The sequence below is a fragment of the Alosa pseudoharengus genome, unplaced genomic scaffold (assembly GCF_046254945.1).
Source record: "Alosa pseudoharengus isolate Yale_2024_CS ecotype anadromous, Long Island Sound unplaced genomic scaffold, YU_APseudo_1.1 YU_APseudo_1.1_scf_18, whole genome shotgun sequence".
Lineage (NCBI taxonomy): Eukaryota > Metazoa > Chordata > Actinopteri > Clupeiformes > Clupeidae > Alosa > Alosa pseudoharengus.
The window spans coordinates 36538750-36564328 of record NW_027468650.1 but is presented as its reverse complement, the minus strand read 5'-3'; the positions used below and the strand labels follow the sequence as shown (position 1 = coordinate 36564328).

General features: G+C 39.8%; 1 protein-coding gene across 3 annotated transcripts in view; it reads left to right on the top strand.

The window, feature by feature from the left end:
• sugct (succinyl-CoA:glutarate-CoA transferase) overlaps positions 1-25579 on the top strand; it is a 146611-nt gene that overhangs the window by 4720 nt on the left and 116312 nt on the right. For 2 of the 3 annotated variants that reach the window (XM_076291094.1, XM_076291093.1), the window contains exon 2: positions 21295-21346. The exons of the other annotated variant lie outside the window; for it this stretch is intronic. In XM_076291094.1, the coding sequence (XP_076147209.1) occupies positions 21295-21346 (52 nt within the window). The remainder of the gene's footprint in view (positions 1-21294; positions 21347-25579) is intronic. 3 annotated transcript variants of the gene reach the window in all.

Genomic DNA, 25579 nt, shown 5'->3' with positions numbered 1-25579 from the left:
TAGCCTATCGGCTAACTGAAAAGTTAAGTGTTCAAACTAGCATTTCTAGTGTTCTATTTGATGGTGTATTGGCCCTGACTAAGTTCGTGTGATATATAAACCACAATCCTTGTTGATACAAGTACCAATGTTCGTCTAGAAAGTTTTTATTCACATTAAGAATTTCGCCATAGGCAGTAAAAGACTCCGCCATCTTTGTCAATAATTTTCGCTGATTTTGTTTCAAACTATGACCTTAACGGCCTTTCCACCAATCAGAGGCATCACTGTGGGATTGTGGGATTGTTCAGGATTGTGGGTAATGAAGTACTTATCCATGACATCGCGAATAAAAGACATTTATCTCAAAACAAGGTTAGTGCCCCGTGAACTTTTGGCGTCTATATGAGCATACACAATCGCTTAGTACAGCCGTAGCTGGTTTTGAGTCTACCATGTGCAGTTAAGTTTTTATGGCTTATTCCCGAATTGTCAATGGAGAAATTGCATTGAATTCTTACTTCCGGAAACTCCTGTGGGCGGGACTTTGATGCTCTATAGACCTCTCCAGAATAAGTCCCGCCTCCTAACTTCCGTATCCATCCAACCTTCGGTCGTCAAATGTCTATGGGAAATTGCATGGCGTTTTGAAAGATCGTACCTGTCAAACTCTGTAGGTGACAAAGTAGCTGCTGGGCAGATTGGCCTACACACTTCTGCCATCTAGTTTCCACTGGATTTTTTGATTTTCGGTGCCGTTTAAGTAGTATAGTCTATAGTATAGTAGTATAGTCTATAATAATATAATAATATACTAATATAATCGCTACCTACAGATGTTTTACCGGTATAATATTTCGAAACGCCATGTTATTTCCCATAGACAATCGATGCCCGGAAGTTGGATGGATACGGACGTTACGGAGGCGGGACTTATTCTGGAGAGGTCTATGGGCTTTGGAAAAACCTTTCTCCGAGTGAAAACATCATCATTTCTCGTCATTCACGTCACGTAATGTGCGAGTCAGAGGTCGGAAACTGGGGCTAGATTTTGCTAACAGAGTTGCCCAGTTAGGGGCTCGTCATCACTTTTGTCGTCACGTTGTAGTTCGTTTGTAGTCCATGTGGCCTTTCATGTCCAACAGTTTTAATGTGAACTTGGGAATTTGCCGTTTTTGTCACTTGAGAGCTTCATATCTTTCTTTCACCAGCGTCTTACACTATATTTTAAGCAAATACAGTTGTTTGTTTAGGATTAGTGAGTGTATGTTTTAACCTTTGTTTTGGCATCCGTGTTTGTCACACATTCTGAGGGCAAAGCACATGAACACTTGCTGTCGGAAAAACAAAAAGTAGCCATGGGGGCGGTCCTTGTCATTCCGAAGTGCCCTGAATGCACCCTCACAGTCGCTTCTACGCTATGTCACATCAATGAAACTCCCGCCCTGCGTCCTGATTGGCTGTACCATAAAATCGGTTGCAGAAATCACTCTCAATGGAAGAGGTCCCAGATGGATGTGAGTGAAGCTAGGCGGAGCTAAGCGGAACGAAATTCATCTGGCAGGTTAGAGTTTTACCCCAGGTGACATTTTTCTAAAAGGTATTAACTTCAAAAGCTCAGGTATAAATAGATAAGGCTCAGTATAGCCCAGCGTTTCTCAAACTGTGGGTCGCGACCCACTACTGGGTCGCGGAGACAAGCCAGGTGGGGCGCGAACTGACGTGAAAAACAGGAGTTTTTTTATTATTTTTTTTTATCTGTAGCCTGGGCCCAGGTAGCACCCGATGCGCAATGGACGCACTGTGTTATTCACAGGGAATGGCTCGTGTCAAGGCAGCTTAGTTAGTCCTGACCTACATGAGATTTTGAACGTTGTTGTGAGAGTGGTGAATTTCATCAAAACGCGGCCCTAAAAGCGTGTCTATTCTCCGCACTTTGCGAAGAGATGGTAGCTGACCAAAAGGCTGTACTGTTTCACAGCGAGGCAAGGTGGCTTTCCCGAGGTAAAGTGCTGTCGCGTGTTTGAGCTCCGAGTCGCCTCTTCTTGGAGGAAGAGCGCATGTTTGAATCTGCAAGCACGTTCACTAATGAACATTTCTTGACGAAGATGGCCTATCTTAGCGATATATTTGATATATCTTAGCGATACATTTGAGTTAAATGTCCAGTTACAAGGCAAAGACAAGCACCTACCTCACCTAGCAAATAAGATTACTGCATTCACCAAAAAACTTGAGTATGGGACTGGCGCCTCGATCGCGACAGTATATTATGCCTTTGAGATTTCTGAGCGAAATCGCTGAAACATCTGATTGGGAGACATGTATTAAACCCATCCCATGTATTAAACAGTAGGCCTACATCACTGCAAAGTTTTTTTCAAAAATATTGCCCAACCAGCAGTGCTCAGTATGACTGGATTATGGATCCATTTGCAGCATGTTGGTATTTCATTGAATATATTGTACAATGCTGTAAAATGGCCTATGCTTCCTAATATGTTGCTGGAAAACAGAAATATGTGTGTTATGTATTTATTTATTTATTATTATATCTGCAGCACCAGCTGATTTTAACTCTGTTGAAGAGGATATATTTAGAACTTTCATTAGTCATTATTTCAATAAATTTGACAATTTTAAGCTTGACCTACCACTTTCTTAGAGCGATGAGGGACAGGTGGGGCTCGAGAATGCCCCCTGGATCAAAGTGGGGAATGAAAGAAAAAGTTTGAGAACCACTGGTATAGCCTAACTAGACTTGTACATTTGAGCTTGAATTGATTTATTTAATGAAAGTATGCTAGATTAATTACTGTGTCATTAGCAATGGCCAAAGTTATCTAAAAAAGATACACAAAACTCTTTATTTCAACAATTAGTTTTAATCAGGCTTTGCCACAAAGGTAGAAGGTGCATTCCATGCAAACATCACAGTCTCCTAGAGCAGTGTTTCTCTCTCAGTGTTTTTCAGACCAAGGACTAGGCTTGGGTATCGAGTATTGGTTGGAACCGGGACTATCTTTGCGATTTTCCCGGAATCGTTCAAAAGTTTAAATTTCGATTCCTAGTTTCGATTTCCAGTCCCCCGACCGGAAGAAGAAACGGCTGAACACCAACGAAGAAGCGCATAGTTCATAGAATTAAAATTCATGTTGAAGGTCAGACTATTTCATTCAGAAAGCAGGGTTCCTGCGGATCCTTAAATAGTCTTAAATACAGTACAACTGAATTTTCAAAAGAGAGGTATTAAATGTGCGTATGGTACCGCCAGCGATGCAAGAGAGCGAGTGATGTCTCAATCCAGTTTCGTGTATTTAAAACGCAATTGACCTGTCGCTAAGCTCCGCCCCCCATTGTTACCGTGTGAAAACTCGACAAACACACCAGACTTGATTAGAAATACATTGTGGACAATGGCAGCTGACAGTATATGAAAGCAGGCTTTGAGGACGTTTTGGTCGATAAAGGATTTACTTTCCTCCAGAAGCTATCAAAAGGGACTTAATTATGCTATGGAGGGGTGTATTCAAAACTTTAGAATACATACAAGGTGACAAGTAGTTGTGGCGAGTAGCCGTGCAAATCACCGTGCAAAAACCACTGACGTTAATGCTAGCTAGCTAGCTAGTGGAAGATTGATACTAAGATATGTTAGGTTACGTTAATATTTGATGTAGTAAGAATATAGGGTCATTCCGTGTCAAATCACCCAGTGGCTGGCAGGTCACCCTCTCCCAAAAAATCTAAAAAAAATCACAGGTGTTTGTAGACCAAACCTATGCATAAATCTTTTTTTTTTTTTTTTTTTGATCAATTGTTTTTTATTTTATTATGATGCACATATTCACAATCAATAACAAATACAGAGGTATAACCCATGTATACGGGCTGTTGAAAGTTCCATCGATATAATATCAAGTAAACTTAGAGCCCATAGACGTCTACACATAACATGTGGGGGGTTCCATCGGCTGACTAACATTTTTTTGGCTGCAGTAAAAGCAGCCAGCAGTAGACTGCTCTGGAAAAGTGTCAATGAGAGATTGGAATAATCATTTAGAAAAAATAGACTTGGAGTTATAACAATATCAGTCCCAATCAGAGTTGAAATGTCTCCAGTTAGCTGTTGCCAAAAAGGTACCAAAGATGAGCATTCCCAAAAAAAATGTAAAAAAGTTCCTGTCTTTCCATCAGAACACAAAGTACAATTAGGTGAGGTAATTAGACGCATATGAAATCTCTTAAGTGGTGTTAAATATACTCTGTGTGCTAGTTTCCAATGGATCATTTGATGATTAGGATTCTTAGAAGACATAGTGATTGTCTCCCATGTGTGATCAGAAAAGGTATCTTCCAGTTCACATTCTAAATCTTTTGACCAAACCGCTATTACTCCAAGAGGTTTGTATAGTTTCTTCATCAGGAAGGAATAAATAGATGACGCAGAAGAAGGGATGCAGTCATTGAAATATATAACATTGCGAATACTATGCACTGGTAGTTTCGTGTTAAAAGGAACACCAAGAGCCTTAAGAGCTGATCTGATGCGCAAGTAGAAGTAGAAAGTAGAAGCCGGTATGTTGTACTTAGATCTTAAATCCTGAAAGGTTCTCAAGCCTTTGTCATCATACAGGTCTCCAAGAGTTGTAATGTTGCATTCTGCCCATTGAGAAGATCTAAATGGGGTACTCCCAGATAGAAACCCATTATTATTAAAAAGTGGAAAGTGATGATGCCATTTTGATATAGATCCTGTTTGTCTTTCTACAACCTTCCAGGTGGATAATAAATGGGCTATGATTGGGCCAAAACGAAGGGTACATTGTCGAATAGAAACATTGCAAAAAACCAAATCTCTTAAATTATAGGGGGTGACCATTGATTCTTCAATGGCTCTCCATGCCACATTTTTATTTGAATCAAACCAGACTGATATAGGGCGCAACACAAATGCTTGGGCATAAACTTTAAAGTCAGGAACAGATAAACCGCCATCCTGCCTAGAGCGTTGCATAGTGGACAGCTTAATCCTTGCACGTTTCCCATTCCAAATATATTTCCTTAGAGTGGAGTTGATATTGTCCCAAAAGTGTGCAGGGGGTGGCAAGGGTATCATTGCACTATAAAAATTAACTCGTGGTAAAACGTTCATTTTGATGACTGAAATTCCTGCATATAATGACTTGGGCAAAGATGACCAGTTTGATAGATCTGTACTGACTTCAGAAAGAATTTTTTTGAAGTTTTTACTTGCAATATCATGCAATGAGGGATATATGTCTATCCCTAAATATTTAAATGATGTTACAATGGGTGCGGCACTAGGAAGAGACACAGAGACAGGGTCAAAGTTTAGTGGTAGAAAACAAGATTTGTTCCAATTTATCTTGTAACCTGAAAGATCACTAAAATGATTAAACAATGACATAATATGAGGTACTGATGAAGCGGGGTCATTTACAAATAAAAGTATATCATCAGCATACAAAGAGATGTGATGAGATGTATTTCTTACATTAATTGGTAAAATTTGCTCTGATTGACGGACAGCCTGAGAGGTTCTAATGACAAAGCAAATAACAATGGTGAGAGTGGGCAGCCCTGACGCGTACCCCTTCCCAAAGAAAAAGAGCGTAAGCATAATTGTCCCGTTAACACAGATGCTTTTGGATTACAATATAGTACTTTTACCATGTTAATGAAGTCGCGGCCTAAGCCCATATGTTCTAGTACAGACCACAAATAGTTAATTTCCAAACGGTCAAATGCCTTAGTTGCGTCCAATGAGAACACTCCATAAGAATTATCTGATTGATCAGCTGAATAAATGATATGTAAAAGACGGCGGATGTTATCAGATGCAGAACGTGTTTTGATAAAACCAGTCTGATCTTCATGAACCAACTTGGTAATCACCGACTCCAAGCGTTGTGACAATACTTTGGCATACAGTTTAATATCTGCTCCAATCAGTGAGATTGGACGATAATTAGAACAGGAGGTTTGGTCCTGATCTTTTTTCAACAGCAGGGATATAATAGATGTGTTAATGTCCTGTCTGAAAGATCCATGTTTAATTGAATGATTTATCATGTCTAATAATAGAGGACCAAGCTCTGTCCAGAAGGCTGAATATAATTCAGTTGGAATGCCATCCAGTCCTGGCGATTTACCTTTATTCATATATTTCAGTGACTCTTTCAGTTCTTGAAGAGTAATTGGTTGACCTAAGGACTCTGACTCCTCGGTAGTTAGAGTAGGTAAATTAAGAGAAGAAAGAAAAGAAGATAGTTGCATTGTCACATGTAGATTCAGAAGTATATAAAGTAGAATAGAAAGACTGGAAAGCGTCATTAATGTTTTGCTGATCAGTGGTGAGCTCACCAGAACATAGCCGTATCGCAGGTATATTTGCAAACTTTTCATTATTACGCAGTTGCAGGGCTAAAAGATGGCTTGGCCTGCTCCCATTAAAGTAATAGTTTTGTCTGGTCCTTTGAATAAGAAACTCTGCTTTAACTTTAAGTAATCTATGCATAAATCTTAAATAGTATATCTATATGACTAATGGTTCCAAAACTACAGCCCTTTGAAGTTTCAAGTCATTTTAAGCATCGTGGTGAACAATCCTTTTTGTTCAACTTCCAACATTATTGGCTCTTTTGGTATTTCACACACATTAGATAGATAGATAGATAGATAGATACTTTATTGATCCCCAGGGGAAATTCAAGGAATTAAAACATTAGTGAAACTATGTGAATAGAAGTACATTTTCCTGTTGAATTAAACAATCCAATCAAATCAGGTGTATCTTGTGTAATTTCCCCTCTGCAAAGCTCTGAAAATGGCTATAAATTCATTATGTGAAAAAAAACATCACCACCTTTGAGGGCTTGTCATTCAAAAAGTATGTGACACAAATTCATCAAATTTCTTTCCCACTCATGTATGGATTATAAGGTCATGTCCATGCATTAACTTTGGTTGTTAACATTATCATATTGTCAGAGCATTTTTATTAAATTGGGCTTGATTTTCAAAAAGCCCGTTTTCACCACGTGGACAGTTAACAGGATTTTTTTCATCTGCCCAAAATTTGGGCTTGTTGCTGAGTTTCTTCATTGAGATAAGATTTTTTACAAATATTGTCTATAAATCCACTGAATTTGTACTTTATCTGCAGTACCACTTTGCACCACATGTGGTGCTCTTTTAATACAATGGAAGTCAATGGAAGAGTAAGAGAGTCACTTGTTTGCTGCACATATCCAATCTAAACACACAGTTTATGGTGCATATGGCTCAAGTAAAAAGGGGTTTCTAAAATTCAGTGCATTGTCAGATGCAGAAAAATCAATACTAAAGATTTATCATCTTTTTACAAATGCCTCTTGGATCCCCGAGTCCTCAAACCTTGTTATGAATACTTGTGATGGAAACACACATGGTCATCTTCATCAAGTGAAATACCTTGATGAACTGAATTTTAGAAACCCATTGTTTGATTGTTTGTTAAAGCACTGATCTCCATCTTGATGCTCTTTGTCTATGTATCACAGAGGACTGCATCCCAAGCATATGACGATGAATATTGACTTTGCCTAACCAGCTGGCTAGAAATTATTAAAGTGCTCACATAGGCACTGATAGGTTGAAGCTGGTGTAGAAAACTGATTACAAAGATGGTAATTATGCTAAATCCTCTTGCTGCATGTATGATGACCAGTCAGTCTAATGTGTGTATAATTTACTTGATCAGTTTATTTTCTCTAAATAAGATTTATGTATGAGTAGTATGTTGTTCATGTTGCAATAATTATTTGGACCAATTCAACTATGAACCATAAACTGTGTGTTTAGATTGGATATGTGCAGCAAACAAGTGACTCTCTTACTCTTCCATTGACTTCCATTGTATTAAAAGAGCACCACATGTGGTGCAAAGTGGTACTGCAGATCCAGTACAAATTCAGTGGATTTATAGACCAGTGTTTTTCAACCACTGTGCCGGGGCACACTAGTGTGCCGTGAGAGATCATCAGGTGTGCCGCAGAAAATTACCCAAATGTCACTCACTGGTCCAGAAAAGCAACTGTTGCATCAAAGAATTTATAATACTCTCATTGATTGTATGATTGCACTATTTGTGGTATGTAGGCATTGTACAACCATATCCAGTATTCACAGAATCATCACATATCCAGTTCAAAACAACAATTAAATTAGATATAGTCACCTACAAATGAAACAGAGGGCGCTTGTTATATTGAGCAGGTCTTGCATAGAAGCCATAATAAGGCCATATCGGTCAGAAATTTCATCAGATTTTCACAGAACTTGGCGGAGATGATCTTCTGCCCGAGCTGCACAAAAGATACTTTTCAGATTTTTCAATTTCATTTTTGTTTGCCCGTGACAGCCAATCAAATACGGCAATGAAGCCGCAAAACAGGAAGTGGACTAACATCTCCATGACGCTTTGAGTTAACATAACAAAACTCGATACCATTAGCAGTGTTGTAGTCAAGTCACTATGCCTCGAGTCCGAGTCCAGGTTCGAGTCTCCAGTGTTCAAGTCCGAGTCAAGTCCAAGTCATTAAAAAAAAAATCCGAGTCGAGTCCGAGTCGAGTCCACTACTTATCCGAGTCAAGTCCGAGTCGAGTCACTATTGATCCAAGTCGAGTCCTTATTGATCAAATCGAGTCCGAGTTCCGCACTAAAGTAAGCATAGCCTACATGTTTTTAAACAAAAAAAAAAAATCCACATAGCTGTGGTGTAGCAGCTCATAGGTACATCCTAATGGCGCCCGCTATGGACTTTTATATATAATTTACCTTCTGAACTCACTCTAGCGGTGCTCATCATGACTACACTCCTGTCCTCTTAACTCACAGAAATGCAAAACGTTAATGTGCTTTATTTGAACTGCACATAGCCTACACCATCTGTCATAAATAGCCTATGTACAAAAAGACTGGCAGCACCAATGTTAAGCATATATGTCGTTCAACAATGTTAAACACTCACAGAAATGCAAAACTATAGGGCCTACACTGCAAATTATGGTCGACTGTTGTTTATATTATAATAATAATTAATAATAATAATAATAATAATATAAACCTTGGTGCTGGGCCAAGGAACAGGCCTAACAATATATGTCAAAGAAGTCTGCCACACCAGTATTTGCTTCCAATTATCTTTTACTTATTTTGTTAACTTCAAAAAACATAACATACAAAAATATTCTCTATAACTCTATAACTCTCTAACTCACAAGCATAATCATGTTACACAGACATGTTGCATTTCAAGTACATTAGGTCCGACACCATGCTACTACCCAACCTTGCCCGATGAGGCCTCATTAAAATGCCGCCTTGACTGAATACTCTTTCAATGGGTGCACTGGAGGCAGGGATGGAGAACACCTTTGTTGCAATCTGAAAGAGGGCAGGGAATTTGGATTTGTTTTGTTGCCAAAACTTGAGGCATGAGATTGAGGTAATGTTCTCCTCTGCAATCAATTGGAGGTATGCAGTCAGTTGAGCCTGCACAGAAGGCTTCTCGGCAGAAGGGAGAGTCTTCCTGTAGTGGGAGAACAGTCTTGGCTGCTTTTCAGGAGGAGACTCTGTCACTGTTGCATCACTTTCCTCTGGTCCAGTGTCTGCATCTGTTGGTGGCACTTGGTCGTCCCCCTCTGCCTTTATGTGTTCTGAAATGAAAAGGGCAGAACACTTTTTACAAGTATGTTACTGAATAGACCTAAAAAAAATCATGGGCTTCATTGTAACACCTTAAGTTATAATAAGAAATCATTACACATGGCTGTTGTGAACTGCTAAAAAAAAAAATCTCACCTTTGATCTCATTCTTCAAACGTTCTTTGCTGAGACAGTCCAGTTGCACATCATGTTCCAGCCACTGGAAACCGAAAGCAGGGTCTAGCACAGATGCTACAAAGAAAGCATTTGTGAAAGGAAACTTTGTAGGGCATCTTCCCTCGGAGGGCTCACATCCTGGCATCTCAACTGCTTGGAATATCTCGACAAATCTAGTTTTCAAGGACTTCTCTAGAGCTCTCACTAGGGGTCCACAGAACTTGACGTTTCCTTTTTTTTCTTGCAGGTGAGTGCACAGACTGAGAACACAGGGCACAATTACACTCACCGACAGTCACCATTTTCTCACCCTGAGTGAGGTTGGTGGCCTCTAAAAATGGATCAAGAATTTCTGTCAGCTCTTTAAGCTGACCATACTCCCGTGGCGACAAGAGGAGGTTTTGGCGGCCCTCTGAATGCAACACATTAGACAGCATTTGGCTATCTAATTGCACATAACCCTTGACCTGTTTCAGAGTAGAGTTCCAACGTGTTGCATTTGCTGAGGGGATGGTGATGACATCTCCAAACCACGCTTCGAAGCAGTCTTTGAACGTGGTGCTTGTGTGGAGGAGGGTGGCTGTGCGGGACACCTTTCCCAGGGTGCTTGAGAGCCCACACGCCTCTTTCAGGCCGTCCTTTATCACAAGCTGCAGTGAATGAGTGAAGCAAGACAGTCTTTGCATCTTACAGTTGTCATCTAATGTATCATTCACTAGCTGCTGATCTTCTGGGGTCAGGTCTTCCCAGATGTCATCCTCCTCCTCACATGTGATGGGATCTTCAACTTCAGCATCACAGGGATCCTCTCGGGGAAAGCTGGTCTGGAAGGCTTTCCTCATGTTTGATGCATTATCTGTTATTACAAACATTATCTTGCCTTTAATCGGGTACTCTCAACACAGGATTCAAACAGCATGGCAATGTTTTCGCCTGAGTGTTTCCCATGCACTCGCTCACAGGCGAGAAGATAGGATTGAAGGCAAATTTCATGTGTTGTTTCATCTGTTGTCACTGTGTGAGCGGTCACCCCAAGAAATGACCTCATCTTCCTGTCACTCCATATGTCTGTAGTTACAGAGACACTGGAAACTTCTGCCAGCCGGCTCTTAATTTGCGCCTTTTTGGCTTTCACCATGCCTGGAATGGTCACAGAGGTAATAGTGGACCTTGCTACTGGCACATACAGAGGGTCAATGACATGAAGAAAGTGCCTGAAGTCCTGATTGTCAACGATGGAGAGGGGCAAGCCACAGTTAATTATTAGGTCTTTGACAAGGGCATCACTTATAGCCTTTTGACGTGGATGTTTCAGGTCGTAGGTCTTCTGCTGTCCAAAGAATTATTTAATGGTGGTTGAGGTAGCAGGTTGTGACACAGTGGGGGAAGTCTGGTATTCTTGGAACCTATATGGGGAGATAGGATAAACATTTAGCTCCTGATGCCAAACAGCTTTAAACTTTCATATCAACAAGAATATGATAGGCCTATTATTAATGTATTTATTTGCCCACATTAGTAATATGTAGCTCAGCTGGACAATGGGGAAAATGTGACAAGACAGCCCAATTTAGGATTTAGGCTTTGACCAACAGGCACAACCATAGCCAGAGTTGGTTCATTTAATCTCAAAATTCAAACCTAAAGTTCAGTTCATACAGATTAAATTGAATAAATTCACAATCATAGTTCCTAATGTCGAATTTAAACTAGTTAATGTACAGTTCATTTAATATTTCAACAACAACAATAACATCTTCAAGTAACTGTTAGCCACGAATTAAAATTATGTCCCCAGTAAAATGATGTGGCGCAGTTTTTCCTACCGCGCTGGCAGATATGGGTAAAGGAACACTTGTAGCGATTAGATCTACTGTGAAAGGTAGCGAATGTTATTTCCTTCTAAGCAGGCATCAATGTAATGTAGCTTCTACATCGCCTCAACAAACCGCTCTGGCCTCAACCCTTGTCTTTTGAATTAGAACTACGTCTCTGCTGGCCGTCTGCTTCCTTTTCCCACTAACTTGTAGCAGCTATGACGGTAAAAGCATAGAGCGCTACGCTCCAAGATCTTTGGTAACGTTAGAAGATCTGCTAATGTTAACTTAACATAACGTGCCACTTTTAATGAAGTTAGAATACAGTCACAATAAGCATTTTCTCGTTTTTTTTCTGTTCATTTAATGTATTTGTAAGTGTTATATCTACAAAATACAGAAACATAAAGAAAAAATAAAATAGAAACCATCTAATGAAGGACTGTTAGCATTACATTAACCTACTGGACTCCTTGCTAAGCACACTGTTGAAAAAAACAGACGCTAACGTTAACGTTATCCCACCTTAACGTGAACTTCTATGCTCCTTGAATGCACCCTCAAAATAGCCAATACAAATAACGGAATAATATGCTATAAGGCTATAACACTGTAATATTATGAATCTACCATACTATGCACACACTGTAGACATCAGCAGGCACTAGTAAAATCCTATTGATGGGCAAACTCTCTAGGTGGCGGCATTAGAACTAGCTAGCCAACCATCATTGCAGTTAACGTTAACTTAACGTAGCATGTCACTTACTTTTCTGGATGCAGTCTTGACAGATGTCGATTGAAATTTGAGGTAGTCCCCAATGTCTCCTCAATTGTTCTGTTACATATGGAGCATTTTGCACTCCATTTTCTGCCAATGCAGGTGAAATCCTTAAACGCGAAACGGACAATCTTCGGGGCACTCATCTCTTCTTCAGGCATTTTTAACGTTCGTTGTAGGAACATGCCGTAACGTGTGATGTAGCCTATGACATGAAGCAGTAACATTCCATTGCACTAATAGGCCTATTATAAAAATAATTTAGATATTAAAATCATACACCAAATAATATTCTAATGACATTAAAATTATAGCCTAATTACATTAAAAACAAAGTCGAGTCTTTTTCTCAATTTCCGAGTCAGAATGATCTCAATGTAGGAGTCCGAGTCCAAGTTCGAGTCATCAGTGCTCAAGTCCAAGTCAAGTCACGAGTCTCTAAATTTAGCTAATGACTCGGACTCGAGTTCGAGTCTCGGACTCGAGTACTACAACACTGACCATTAGTCAGGACACTGTCCTAATCACTCACCGCAATTTTTATGCATATACATTGAACACTCTAGCGCCACCACCAGTTCAATGCTGGACATGCGTTCATGCGCGTGATCCTTGACTCTTTTGTCTGATTTTCACAATTGAGGTAGTGTCTGAATCCTTGGACCATACAGAGTTCATCGACCCCTATCCCGTCACTTTCCGCCATATTGGACCTCCACCAAATTGTATTTAGTCCAAACTCTACGAAAAGTTTCAGTGGTTACAAATTTCATCCGATTTTCACAGAACTTGGCAGAGATGATCTTCAGACCGAGCCGCACAAACGATACTTGATTTTTTAATTTCAAGTTTATTTGCCCGTGACAGCCAATCACACATGGCGACGATGCCGCCTAACAGGAAGTGGGCTAACATCTCGGCTACGCTTTAATGTATGAAGTCCAAACTTGGTACAGGGACTTGGTATCTGATTGTGAGGACGCACTAGGAAATTGGCATCCTTTGGCCTCTATAGGGGGCGCTGCAATACAGGAAGTGAACTCGTATCTCAGCAACGCTTTGATGTATGAAGTCCAAACTTGGTACAGGGACTTGGTATCTGATTGTGATGACACAATAGGGGAATTGGCATCATTTGGCCTCTATAGATAGATAGATAGATAGATACTTTATTGATCCCCAGGGGAAATTCAAGGGAATAGGGGGCACTGCAATACAGGAAGTGAGCTTGTATCTCAGCAACGCTTTGATGTATGAAGTCCAAACTTAATACAGAGAAAAAGTAGCTGATTGTGAGGACATGCAAGGAAAGTGGTCTCATTTGGCCTGTAGGGGTGCTGTAATAGACAAATTGAGCTCATATCTCAGCAACTCTTTGGTGTATGAAATCCAGGGACATGGTAGCTGATTCTGAGAACGCACAAGGACATTGTTGTAATTTGTGCCTCTAGGGGCACTATAACAAAGTAAAGCTTGGCCCCCACATTGCTGCTTGCAGCTATATTTTTGGTTGTTGTTGGTGGCGTTATTGCATGTTAGTTATGCCTACGATTCCTCACGATTGGAAGCTCCTGTAGCCGCATGGGATTTCAAAACATGGCGAAATGCCACAAAAAGCGGTTTGTGAATAGGTCTTAGTGAGTTAGGAGTCCTCTCGACTTCTTTTAAGCTGTCCCAGAGGTGGAACCTGCCTGTCCCCCAGCCAACGTGAATCGGGCGGTCAGTTAATAGGCCTATATCGTGAAGATTTTCTTGCCATCTAAGGCACGAGCGCATCTGTGAGGCCAAGCCTCACCAAGTAGCCTGTTTGTTTACAACTAACATTACATTTAATTAAACTGCTTATAGGCTATGCCGAAATAGTTTTCAACAGATGACATGATGCACGTCATTGACATTATGCGCAAATAATATAGCCTAGATATTCCAATATATTCGAATACATGTGTTTATTTTAGAGGGAAAATTCGAACGTCATTTTTGAGCAATTCTGACAGCCCTAGTCTACTGTAGGCTACGCCAATCGGCAATTAACACCTTCCACCTAGCCCCGGTGAGTGGGGGTCGCTATAATGCGTGTGAAATAGCACCATTGTGTAGCCTATGCGAATAGCCTTAAAATCCTTAAACCTGAGAGAGGAGGAAAAAGGGCGCGCGCGGGTAGGCCCGAAACGTTAGGAAATTAAAAATAGGATTTCGGTCCCTTCCAGTAAAAAAGTCATCCAATGCAGATGTAAATTAGGTAAATAATGCAACCTTAACGAAACCGAACTCTGGGATTTATTTGAACGTTTATTTTGAAGTGTTTCAGTTGATTTGATGTCAGATTTACATGATTCAAACGTCCCTACCAAGGCAGGCTACTTGCTGTAGGGTTTAATATTTTTGTTGCTTCCTCAGCCCAAGTAATGTATCCATAGCCTACCATTAAAATATGTGTTTCGAAAACCCAAACTGACTTTTTCACTTCACCTGCTTCATTCATTGTTTTAAATAACGTTGTTTGTTGCACACGCCATCTCCAGTGGTTCACTTTTACTTGCGCAGCAGACGCACAGATTGGATGAGCGCTGACATCACTACCCCCTAATTGCATGTCTCTTTATTTGATAACACTAAATTAAGAAATATTTTCTAATCAGGAATATGTTTGGTTTATTTTTCTTTCAGTCCGCGGTTCCATAGGCTACTATTCAATTGCAGCACATTATCCGCGGACTAGCAATCTCCTCGTCAAGGAGGCCCTATAAGCCTGTAGATCATAGACAGAGAAAGCATGCTCTGGGAACAGAGCATAGTTGGCTGCCTAGTGTAACCATGGGTATGTCTACAAGGAAAATGTCTTAGTGCGCTTCGGGGGTGGCTGCACCCCCACTTCCAACGTCACTGGCTGCCTGATAGGTGAAGAAAACAAGAAATGGAGAAACATCAATGCAATGCAGAGACTTTGTCACAAGACAAAACAGATGTCTCAAAGCCCATTAGATTAACGTGTGCCTACTGTGGTTTAGATTTGTATGGCAGTAAGAAAATATTTGGTTAGACTAGGCTAGCTAAATTTACACTGACACAACGTAACAATGCTTTGAAGTCGCGGTCAACATGAAATCCAAAACTTTTTGATCACCAAGTTGAAATTTCCAGGTCAACCACAAATAATTCAGATTCTTTTTAATATCATCCAATAACTAATTCAATGTTGATTTAGGCCTATAGGCCTAACTCGGCCTACTTAGCAACACCATTGAACACCACTTAAAAGTTCAACGAAGAGTTGCCATTGCTGCTGCTGTGCTGAAGAGATGTGGACGGCACGGCAGGGCACGCCCAATAAAAATAAATTAATGCAATAGGGGGTTTAAACACAACATAAACGTGAACCACTATCTTACCATGACTATTTTTGCACGTAGCCTAAACTAAAAATAAATAGATATTGTGTTTTTGAAAATCGATACAGTATTGCAAAATAAAATATCGCGATACTCAAGTGTATCGATTTTTTCTTACACCCCTAATAATAGCCCACATGTTGGGTGCCATTATGAAGCGTATTATTCATTTAAAAGTTTTTGAATAATAAAACGTTTATTTCTTATGGCACAGTGAAACCAACAACCCTTTGTAATACTGTCAGCGAGCCCTCCCCCTTCAGTTAGTCAGAATGAGGAAGCTCTGGAGAGAAATAACTTACCCTTCCCTTTAAATCGGATGCAAAACTTGTTGTTGTCTTCTTACACAAGAATCACAACAGCTAATCCAATCACTTAGGTATTCCACAGTTAACCCTTAGAACCCGATTGACGCAAAGCGCATCACAAAACACACCCTTTCTTCTCTGTTACATTGCTCCAGAACTGTTCATCACAACGAGATGAAACCTTTATTGCGTGACAGAGCAGAAGTGGGGCTTTCCAACGAGACTGTACGCACGTGTCTGTACGATCAAGTGTGATAATTAAAAAAAAATCACAAAATTAAATCATATTTACAGTCTTTACTTCTCTGCGTTCACCTGCGCACCCATTACTCTCGTTTTAATTACTCTCGTTTTAATTACTCGCAAACCCGTGATCGCATAGATATGTCAAGCATATCAGATGAAAGAGGAGACACAGGGCTATCCATTGGTAATACAACCTTCTGGTTTAAAAAACAGACAAAGTGAAAGTAAAAAAATAACTTCATATAGCTCGACTTACCCCCACCCATAGACCCATCTGGGTTATAAAAACAGACGAAGTGACTGGAAAATAATAACGTCATGTAGAACAACCAACACTGCATACCCATTACTCTCGTTTGAATTACCCGCGAACCCGTGATTGGATATATATACAACACATGTCTGATGAAAGAGGAGACACAGAGCTATCATTTGATACCAAATACAACCTTCTGGGTTATAAAACAGACAAAGTGACAGCAAAATAATAACTTCATATAGCTCGACTTACCCCACGTTTTTGTGGCAAAGCATGTTCATAATCCAACACTATCATGTGTTTCTCTATGGCAAAGCATGTTCGTAATCCGGGTTTGAGATCCTAGTAAATTCCTGCATGGCATCCAATTGAAGGCTCACATTGCATCCCAATTTGTTCGACAAAGAAACACTTTTTTTGCTTTTACTTTGTTCATGGCAATGCAGTAAAAAAAGTTGTTATAGAGAATCATCATGAGTGCACGCAGGCTAAACACGCAAACTCGGGTCAATTCAGGTCAGATCAGTTAGTGTCACAGATATGGAGCGCAGAAAGGTCATTTTTCATCACTAAATAAAAAATGCCATTTATTTCTGTAAGGTACATACCACATATGTCTGTAAATTGCTCAGCCCCAAAGTCCACCTCCACCATGGTTCTTATATTGCCAGATTCAGGACAGTCTGGCCTACGCATACATGAAAGTCATGTCCAGCTGGCAGCTTGCTGTGGTAAGATACAGCTTTTTGTCTTTGTATCAAAATCAAATCAGTGCAAGTATTAATATATGGAATTGTAGCAGATCTGGGTAGCATATACTGCTGAAAAAAATATAGCATGTGACCAGGATAAATGCTTATAACTAGTAGGTAGTGAGACTGGCCAAAAATAGAGTAGGGCTCATAGGGCTAAATAAAAATGGCATTTATTTATGTAAGGCACATACCCCATATTTTTCACATTTGCTCAGCCCCAGAGAATCCCTCCACCATGGCAATGATATTGCCAGATTCAGGACAGTCTGCCCTACACACCCAGTAGAACTGCCAGCTTGCAGTGGTGAGATACATGTCAAAATTTAAGAATTTTTATAAAACGTTTTTTGTATTTTTATTATTTAAAAAATCAAATCAATGCAAGTATTAATACATGAAATTGTGGCATTGGGTAGCCTAGACTCTGCTGAAAAAAACCCCAATATATAGCATGTGTGTATGGCACTTACAATGGCCAGGACTAAAGGACAGGACTTCTAACCAGGGCTTTGAACCGATTTATTTTCCCCCCTTCGGTTCGTTCCGAACAGAAACGGAATTATAACGTTTCCGGTTATGAGTTCCACCAATAAATTGACGTTCCCGAACCGTTTAGAACAAAAAAATACTGTTCCCGGAACGGTTAATTTCGTTCCTGTCAGCTGTTTAATGCTATAGAATTATGTCACATCTTTCTCCTCCAGCTTAAACTAAATGTAATAATATTACAACCATTATTACATAATAATAATTATATTATTATTAATAATAATAATTAAATAGGCCTACAATTATTTCAAATGTGTAGTTTATTGTTAAAAGAGAAAATTTCCACACAAACGTAACGACATTATTAAGACACGTGGTTATGTCACTCGGGCAACAACAAATTGCAACTGTCGGGGGGAAAGGCCATCTAGTAGGCCTAATGTTCGCTAGATCATTAACGTGGAGTCGACAAATATAGCTATTGATATTGTGTTTGGAATAAGCGTTTTAATTAACGATGGATCGTAATTTACCTCTTATTTAAGATGTGGAGTGGAGACTTTGTAATCCACCACTCTTTCTCCATTCAGTCAGCGAATGTCAAATGTGATGTCACACAGGAAGTGAACCTCAGCCGTCATGGTAACGTGCGGAGGAAAATAATTACTTTTTTTTTTTTTTAATTAGGCAACGAAAACTTTGAGGAACGAAATAAAACCGGTATTAACCGGTTACCATTATTTTTAAATAAGTGTTCCTGTTCCAGAACATAAAAAATAATAACGTTTCCGGTTTCATTTCTGTTCCCTGTAAAATACAAAAAGTTCCCGGTTTTCGTTTTCGTTCCTTGAACCGGTTCAAAGCCCTGCTTCTAACTAAAGGTAGTGAAAATGCCCTTAAAACAGTCTAGGGTTCTAAGGGTTAAAAAAAGGAATTGGATTATCTTAGCCAAAGTCGGGGGGTAAACTTTCTCTTTACAGAGCGACCAGAGAAAAAAAATCTTTAATTCCTTACTGGAAATAGTTTATTATACAAGGATAAAAAGGATACAGAAAAATACAAAATGCAGAAAAAGTATATGTAATGCACAGATTAAAATAAAGTTGAGCCCTTCTAAAGTTTTTCCACTTATAGCAGCACACACTCATACACACCCCATTACCCCCACACACACTCACAAGCGAACACACCCACACACACACACATATAAATCACACACACACATGCAGGCAAGCAGACACATGCACACACACACACACACACTCACAAGCAAACACACACACACACACACACACAGAAGCATACATATACACAAATGCAAGCGCACACATGCACATACTCATTTACAGTTATGTGCAGAATAATAGCAGTGTGTTTTAAAAAAATTAATAAAGCTCGAAATCCATGCAGGGCCAGTTCTCCCTATACGCACACTACGCAAGCTGCATAGGGCCCCACAAGTTAATGAAGGCCCCCTCCCCCGTTTCCCTTGAGTCAAGCTAGTGACAGACAAGTTAGTAGGCCCTATGCAGTTATAGCGACAGTGCCTCATACATTAAGAAGATGAACATGAAACCGAATTACCATTCAGGGCAGAATGAACAGCGGGAACAGCAGTCGGGTAAACTTGCGGTCGTTCCATGGTTTAATGTCAACATGCATCTCTCCAGCGCGTGTTGCTGGCCTAGCCTAGGCCTACCTAACAGGGAAGTGAATCCCCTGATCTGTCTGTGGCTTGCTTGCCAGCCTTTCCCAGTCACAGTACTTCGCAAAGTTGTGAAATATAATCGCATATTCCGTTTTTTTGAATGCGGGGACTGGCTACATTTAAAAAAAAAAATGACAGCATCTTTAAATGCGTTCATAATAACGTGCAGCTCGGGATGAAACTAGCAGTTTTTTAGCAGAAACATGTAAGGACCCGTCGAAACTAATATGTGATTTCACTCTTCCCATACATTTTAAAAGAACTAAATTGTTTTACAATATTTCAGTCAAGCTTTAGTTATAAATAGCCTACAACTGAACGTATGCAAAATGGAAAGTAGCCTAATGTATTAACTTTGATTCGCTCACTGTGCTGCATGGACAATATATGCACATCGTAAATTAGGCCTATATGAAGTATTAAAATGATCGTTTAAAATAGTCTACGTTTTAATAAATATTGAAGTAATCAGAGCACCTAGAGCACCTAGAACGTTAACGTTAAAGCTACAGCTAAATAGGAGAGCCACAGTCTGAAGCAAGTTTGCTGATGTCAGATTAAACTACTAAATGGTTTGGACACATCATTGTAGACCGGTGGCAGTGCTATACGTGCGTGTGTGCGAGTCATGAACATAAATTAGGCAACAGATAGCCTAAATATTTCAAAGTAGTCTGCACAAACCAATACTTGAGTACACTTGGTGTTCACTTTCAATATGACATGGACTAAATTGCACGTCTTTACTGGACAGCAGCAGGCAGCAGTTTATAATTTGCTGCTGAGGATGATCTGTTAACCAATAAGCAATTAATTGTTGGTCTAACGAAGATTCTAGTGCTACACAACACAGATGTGAAGCAATTCTCAGAAATAATGGTAATGCAACTAGATATTAGTGCAGTGATTCAAAGTAAAGGAAAATCTTGAGACATTTTTCAGTTCATACAGTAAATGTTTGAGTTTGTAAAGAAAAATGCAAACACTGCTATTTTTTTGAACAGCCTAACATTCCTTTTTCTTCACTTTCTGTAAAGGTATCACACAAACTTGATCAATTTTGGTCATGTTTTGATTTGAAATGGAATGTGCAGTGTTCCCAATGCATTGATATTATGGAATTAACAGCTATTCTGAGGATTTTGAGCTTTATTCATTTTTTTAAAACACACTGCTATTATTCTTCACATAACTGTACATACACAAAAGTTGGAGATGGAGTAGAAGATGGAGACAAATTGACAAGCGTGACTTATTTTTGAAGACAGAATGTGCAGGACTGAGTGGCGGTCATAGTTTGTACTGCTTTGCGGTACATCTAGTTTCCAGAAAACGATTATTAGCTAAAGTTCTCCTTTTTTAAAAGATTGAGTGAGCGAGATCTTAAAGAATTTGTGGGCAGCTGAAGACCCATGTCTTAATTACTCATTATCACCATTTCTGTCCATTTACCTTAGGTGTTTCCTTAGAGTTGATTTGGGTTACCTAAATGTTACTAGGTTTGGAGCAATATTTCCACAGCCCCAATACCATCAAATTCAACAATGGCAATTTGTGAAATTCTGTGTGAAATGTCCTGACTTTACATCTGATTGTGAATTAATAATGGTGATCCTAGAGAGTTCGAATTGCAGAGTTTATCACTTTATCATTTACTTTATGCTTTACTAGACGAATATAATGTGAAGCCCTTGAAGGGGATCAAAGTCATCGACCTTACAAGGTAAGACTAGCATGAATCAATGCCTGTGTTAAAGTTTCTTATGCTTGCAGAACTTTAGAAGAAGACATCTTTCAAATATGCTTGATTTTTTTCCCTGAGAAAACTACAGTCATTGCTAGAGAATCACTTAAAGGGGAACTTGGCAACTATTTCAATGTAATAAACCAGTTTAGAAATCATTTGGATGGTTAAATGACCTGTTCCGGTGAAAATGTTGACTTTCCCTGCTGCGCCTAACGTCCCCAGGCGGAAAACCAACCTTGCAACATTGATACTACCGTCCCGGAAAGAGAAGTGAAAAACAAGAAACTCGTTTTAAATCGTGTTTCTTACCTTGTAACATCCACATAGTTCTGCCAAACGTTTAACCTAACTGCTAACCGTTCGCTAGCTTGTAAACAAATCCATGTGCTTTATTGTTACCTTTTTCCACAGTTTGAAATAGCATAATGCACAATTTCTCCAGCAGAGGGGGAAATCCTGCCAAGTTTCCCTTTAAAGTAGCACTATGCAGGTCTGGTTATTCCTTCACTGTTTCTGGGTTTTTGCCGGATTTGAGCTCGCATTTTTCACTACACAGCTCCCCCTGCAGCTTGGGTAGGAAGTGACTGCTATGCTAAACCCCCACCAGCTAGCGAGCCAGCCATCAAGAAACCAAGCTAAACACAGGGCTCACAATAAAACGGTCGCGCAAACACATTGTTCAAAAGACTATCAAACCACATTACAAAGACGAAGTTCACCCAAGGGTAGGCTAACAAAGCCAAGTCGGCGTCCGTTTTGCAGTCTTCTTCGAAACTACAATCTGACTACATTTTCGAGGCGCGATTGGATACTTCTGCTGAGTCACATCCGAATTTACTCGGACCGGGTTCAGAAAGTTGCATATTCGTTTTTTCCGTGGAGAAGCGATAGGGGGAGACGAAGCACCCACCAAACGACCCAGAAAGCGTTGTAGAACCATCAGAACGACTCTCAACCTGCATAATTAAGGTCATTTTTGCTAAAATTGTTGCATAGTGCTTCTTTAAAGGTGCTCTAAGTCATGTTACGTGGTTTCAAGCAAAAATACTTTTTGTCTCATACAGCAAACATCTCACTATCCGCTAGCTGCCTATCCCCTGAATATACTAAAAAAAAAACACAGTCTCTGTGGACAGCCCAGGCTCCAAAAACTACAACAAAAACAGCCTGGTCCAGCCTGGACTATGAAACATAACAAACTGTTCCAGCCAATCACCTATGACCTGCGCATTAATGTCAGTTTCAATTGCACGGGAGGGAGGGGCTAGCTAGCTCTCAGTTTTCTTTGAAATGTCAACAGAAGTGACCAACCGTGCTTAGAGAATTTGTAAGATTACATGACATTTTTGACTCAAAGAAGCTGATTCTGCCAGATCTGGATTGGATCCTTTCCAGTGTCTCTGTTCTAGACTCTAGTATATGTCAAATATGTAATCCATTATTTTACTTCTTTACTCTCTGCAGAAAGTAACTCTACATTATTACTGTGTTGAAATGTTTCTATGGACACTGTTATTGATACCATCCCCTGATGTTATGTGAAACATAATCTAATCTAGCCTTTTAGTCATAATATATCAAATAAACCCAACCTAACCTAGCCTATGGATACATTTAACATATTTCATTAAATTTTCTTTACTCCAGACACTTTACCACTTTGTGATATTGAAAACATTGAAACTGCAAATTCAAAATACTTTGTGGAAGGGCTGCTTCCCAGCTTGTGCATCTTCCCTCACAATGCTGAATGATCACATGCACACAACGCAAATAAATTTGAACTGCTTTCAGTGCACTTACGAGTCACGTACCCTTTGTCATTAAAGCTGCAGTTGGCAAGATTTTTTTGATCATATTCACTGAAACCGACACTATGCTCCGACAGAACAACATAAATCAGCCAGTTTTAGAAAAAAACCCGCACTTCTACCTCCACCTAGAGCCTGTTATTTGTTTTGCAAAAATCCACAGCTCCCGGTTCTTCTGGTCTAAGACTGTGAGATCTGACTGTCAATCACAGTCTGGTGCAGTCTGGTGTGCACTGATGAGCACAAACTCGATGAGAGGGTGCTCGGTGGTAGTGGGGGAGGGGCACGAGAGTTGTAAACATTCAAAATTTTGGCTAAGTCCCCTCAATCTGTCAGACTTGCCAACTGCAGCTTTAATATTGGATGCTCTTGCTCACACTGACTGACACACACACACACACACACACACACACACACACACATACACACACACACACACACACACACACACACACACACACACACACACAGCAGACATGAGTACTGGCACATTCACAACACATTCTAACTTAATCATGAGTGCACTTGCCACAGGCAATGCTTTGATGAACTGATGATGTTTTTGTTTTTATTCAGGTGAATATTCAAATTGTATTTTTTTACTCTTAAAAAAACGGACCTTTCTTTGGTTATAGCCCATGATTCGTATTAACTATATCACTGGGAATGCATATCAAAGTTTTTTTTTTCTTCCAAATTGTGTGCTGTGCATCAAATGTAACATGCGCCAGCCACAACAATGTTGATTATTGTTGTTACAGAAAGAGGTTGCTCAATCTAGTAAAGGAGAAAAGAAATGAAATGTGAAAGAAGTTAATTCCAGATAGGGGTCGACCAATTATCGTCCAGGCCGATTATTAGGGCCGATATTTAGCATTTTTATAATAATCGGTATCGGTCATTTTTTCCACCGATAAGCCGATATTGAAATGGATAAAGAATGAAACGCGCTGCTTTGTCTGTAAAGCGCCTCTCTGCATTCGTTACTCTGTGGTTGAGAGCATTGTCCCGCCCACTACACCGTAGACTGGGCTTCAGCTGTACAGAGCTATTTTTCAAAGGAAGGTAGGCTACCTTACATTGCTGAAGTTGCAATGAATCACAATAATCTACACTGAAGTTACAAAAACACCACTTTGTAAGCTATTGTCTCTTTGATCCGGATCAATAAGTAAAGCACCCACTTCCTTCATTTAGCGAATTCCCGATTGATGCACGTTACTGATATGCTGTTTAGTAGTTAGCCTACAAACTCGGGTGCTGCGCGTCGGGAGTTCTTTGCCTCCGCCTCATCCGTTAATTGTGAACACCTCGGCGGACGTTATCCCTTAGGCCTACATAGTAGACAAGTCCTAAATTATGCGATAGCGAATGTCAAAAAGTCTAGTTGTTCCTTTTTTAAACGGACTGTCAGAAAAGACTACATGCACCCAGGGCCAGCCGTAATTTAATCTGACCTGAACTAAATTGCGTCCTGAGCTGGCTATTAACGTGCCTTTTAGGCTCTCAAAAGTGTAGCTTATAGCCTACATATGGACACAAATTGCATGCTTAAATAGCCTAAGAACTATTTTAAAACTGTTTTGTTAAACTATTCAACCGTAACACTTGCCATCACGCATGCATCTCTCCCTCTCTCGTGCACTCACACACACGATGACAAGGCATCCTCTTTGTGACAGGTCCCTTAACAAGCACATAGCCCATTGTGTAGGCCTAGTCTATGAAAATAATTGCTATCATTTAGATCTTGGATTAACATGATACACAGGATTTACACTTGTGATAAAAGTTGATCGACAATTGTTTATCAAAAGAAGAAAAAAAAGTTTGCATAGTGAAATGCTTTTGAATAAAAATTTTGCAGCATATCGCCTTTATTATCTAATCCCCTTTTTGACAACTGACATCGGTTTTACATATTGGTTATCGGCTTTCTGTTTTGGTAATAATTGATATCGGTATCGGCCCTGAAAAAAACATATTGGTCGATCCCTAATTCCAGACAGTTTTACGCACAAATTCCTCATTTTAACCAAAAGTGCAAGTTTCTGCCAAGGTTCTCTTTTGGTATCACAGCGAGAAAATATAGATTACTGTACTCCATAGATAATGCTTTGAGATGCCAAGAGAGGCGCATGAACAAAAAATGAACAGGTTGGAAAAACTATGCTGGAAACACTATGCTATACACTATGCTGCTGTTTATTGTTAACCTGTGATGTGAAAGCCAGCCAGCAGAGGAGGACACCTCAGCAGGACAACTTGGCAAACAAGACAACCGGGACAATATTGTGAGCCTGCCCTAATTCTGAAGCAGCGGCCCCAATAATGAACACAGAGAAAACACTGCACATACTGTAGGTAAAAGTTCGGAAAAATACTATGTTCTTATCTC